Here is a 1,918-nt window from a genome sequence, read left to right as displayed (position 1 = left end):
CCTCATCTCCCCGCAGCGGGCTGGTGCGCGGGCAGACGGAGGAGAGCATGAAGGAGGTGCACCCCCGTCACTGCGCCCACTATCTCACGCACAAGGACAAGGACTGCAAGCACAACTGCTGCAAAGATCCCGAGTTCGGGAGCATCCCCGCCGAGGTAGGGCAGTGGTGGGACGGCTGAGCCCTTCCCTTGCCCTTGGGGTGCTCCAGCCCTGGCCCTTCCCCACCCTTTGCTCTCCTCCATCCCCGCAGTCCTGGAAGTGGGTTCTGGCCCCGATCCTCCTCTACATCTTCGAGCGGATCCTCCGGGTCGGCGTGCGCGGCAGAAGGTGGTTGTCACCAAGGTGGGTGGTGCAGGAGCCTGTGCCTACTGCCAGCTCCTTCCCTCGCAGCCACCAGTGCCGCAGCTCCTTGCCAGGGTGGCGGGCCGCTGCCAAAGCCCCTTCCCCAGGGACAGGAGCCAGACTGGGCACTGAGCCCCGTCCCTGCCCCGCAGGTGGTCATGCACCCTGCCCGCGTGCTGGAGCTGCAGATGCAGAAGAAGGGCTTCCGCATGGAGGTGGGGCAGTACATCTTTGTCAACTGCCCCGCCATCTCCCTGCTGGAGTGGCATCCCTTCACCCTCACCTCAGCGCCCGAGGAGGACTTCTTCTCCATCCACATCAGGGCGGCTGGTGACTGGACAGAGCATCTCATCGACACCTTCCAGCAGCAGAAGCCGGAGATGCCCAGGTAGGCTGGGGAGCACCTGAACGGACCATCCCAGGGATTTGGGGAGGCCGTACCTCTTACCCAGGCCCTCCCTCGGCCAGGATTGAGGTGGACGGCCCCTTCGGCACAGCCAGCGAAGATGTGTTCCAGTACGAGGTGGCCATGCTGGTGGGAGCGGGCATCGGTGTCACTCCCTTCGCCTCCATCCTGAAGTCCATCTGGTACAAGTTCCAGCAGGCTGACCAGACCCTCAAGACCAAGAAGGTATGGGATGTCCCATGGGACCAGCCGTGGGTCTCTCCATGCTGGGCTTCCCAGTCCTTGACATTGCATCCTTCCACCCCTCCTGCTCTGCTCCACCTTGAGCAACCCCTTTCCCCCTGCATCCCAGATCTACTTCTACTGGCTCTGCCGGGACACGGGAGCCTTCGCCTGGTTCAATGACCTTCTTGCCTCACTGGAGCATAAGATGGCCGAGTCGGGCAAGGCAGACTTTCTCACCTACCGTCTCTTCCTCACTGGCTGGGACACGAACATTGTGAGTTGACCACAGGCAGCCATGACTGCAAGGGGGGACACGGGGTGGCCAAGTTGGGCAGGAGAGGCAGGGCAAGCACATCAACAGCTTGCAGGCAGAAAGTCCGGGAGCGATGTTTGGTGGGCATCAGAATGGATGCTTCTCCATGGTAAGGGACTGGAGGTGGGCTCACGGGTGGTGGCTGGGGTCCTCACTGTCGCTGCTCTGCCCAGGCCAACAACGTGGCGCTCCGCTTCGACACCCCTACAGACACGGTGACGGGCCTCAGGCACAAAACCATCTTTGGGCGGCCCATGTGGAACAGCGAGTTTGCGGCGGTGGCTGCAGCCCACTCCAGGTGAGAGCTGGGCAAGGGGTTCAGGATACTGGAGCTGAGAGGCACCCCCTCCTCCCTGGCACCCAGCGCTGGCTTTGGGAGGAGCGTGCTCATCCCCTGCAGGTTGCAGGGATCCCAAAAAGCTCTTAAATCACTTTTCCTTAAATCACTGAGCTGCCTGCCCAGTGCTGATGTCCCCGCGCTGTGTGCAGGTCGGTGGTTGGCGTGTTCCTCTGTGGGCCGGAGGCCTTGGCAAAGAGCCTGCAGAAGTCTTGCCACCAACACTCCAGCCTGGACCCCAGGAAGGTCAAATTCTACTTCAACAAGGAGAACTTCTAACTGGCAGCCAGGCTGG

The 1,918-nt window shown here is 62.0% G+C and overlaps 1 protein-coding gene across 1 annotated transcript; it reads left to right on the top strand.

The window, feature by feature from the left end:
- Positions 1–5: 5 nt before the first annotated feature.
- LOC104075677 (NADPH oxidase 1-like) lies at positions 6–1,902 on the top strand (the record flags this gene model as incomplete). The annotated part of the gene is given in 8 exon segments (XM_009576258.1): positions 6–155; positions 251–308; positions 311–342; positions 495–730; positions 811–973; positions 1,101–1,247; positions 1,460–1,584; positions 1,776–1,902. Coding segments are annotated over 8 exon segments (1,038 nt in total), but the record flags the coding sequence as incomplete, so codon positions are not given.
- Positions 1,903–1,918: the final 16 nt, after the last annotated feature.

The sequence above is a fragment of the Fulmarus glacialis genome, unplaced genomic scaffold (assembly GCF_000690835.1).
Source record: "Fulmarus glacialis isolate BGI_N327 unplaced genomic scaffold, ASM69083v1 scaffold24974, whole genome shotgun sequence".
Classification (NCBI taxonomy): Eukaryota; Metazoa; Chordata; class Aves; order Procellariiformes; family Procellariidae; genus Fulmarus; species Fulmarus glacialis.
Note: the sequence above shows the minus strand (reverse complement) of the source record. Positions and strands in the feature narration are given on the sequence as shown.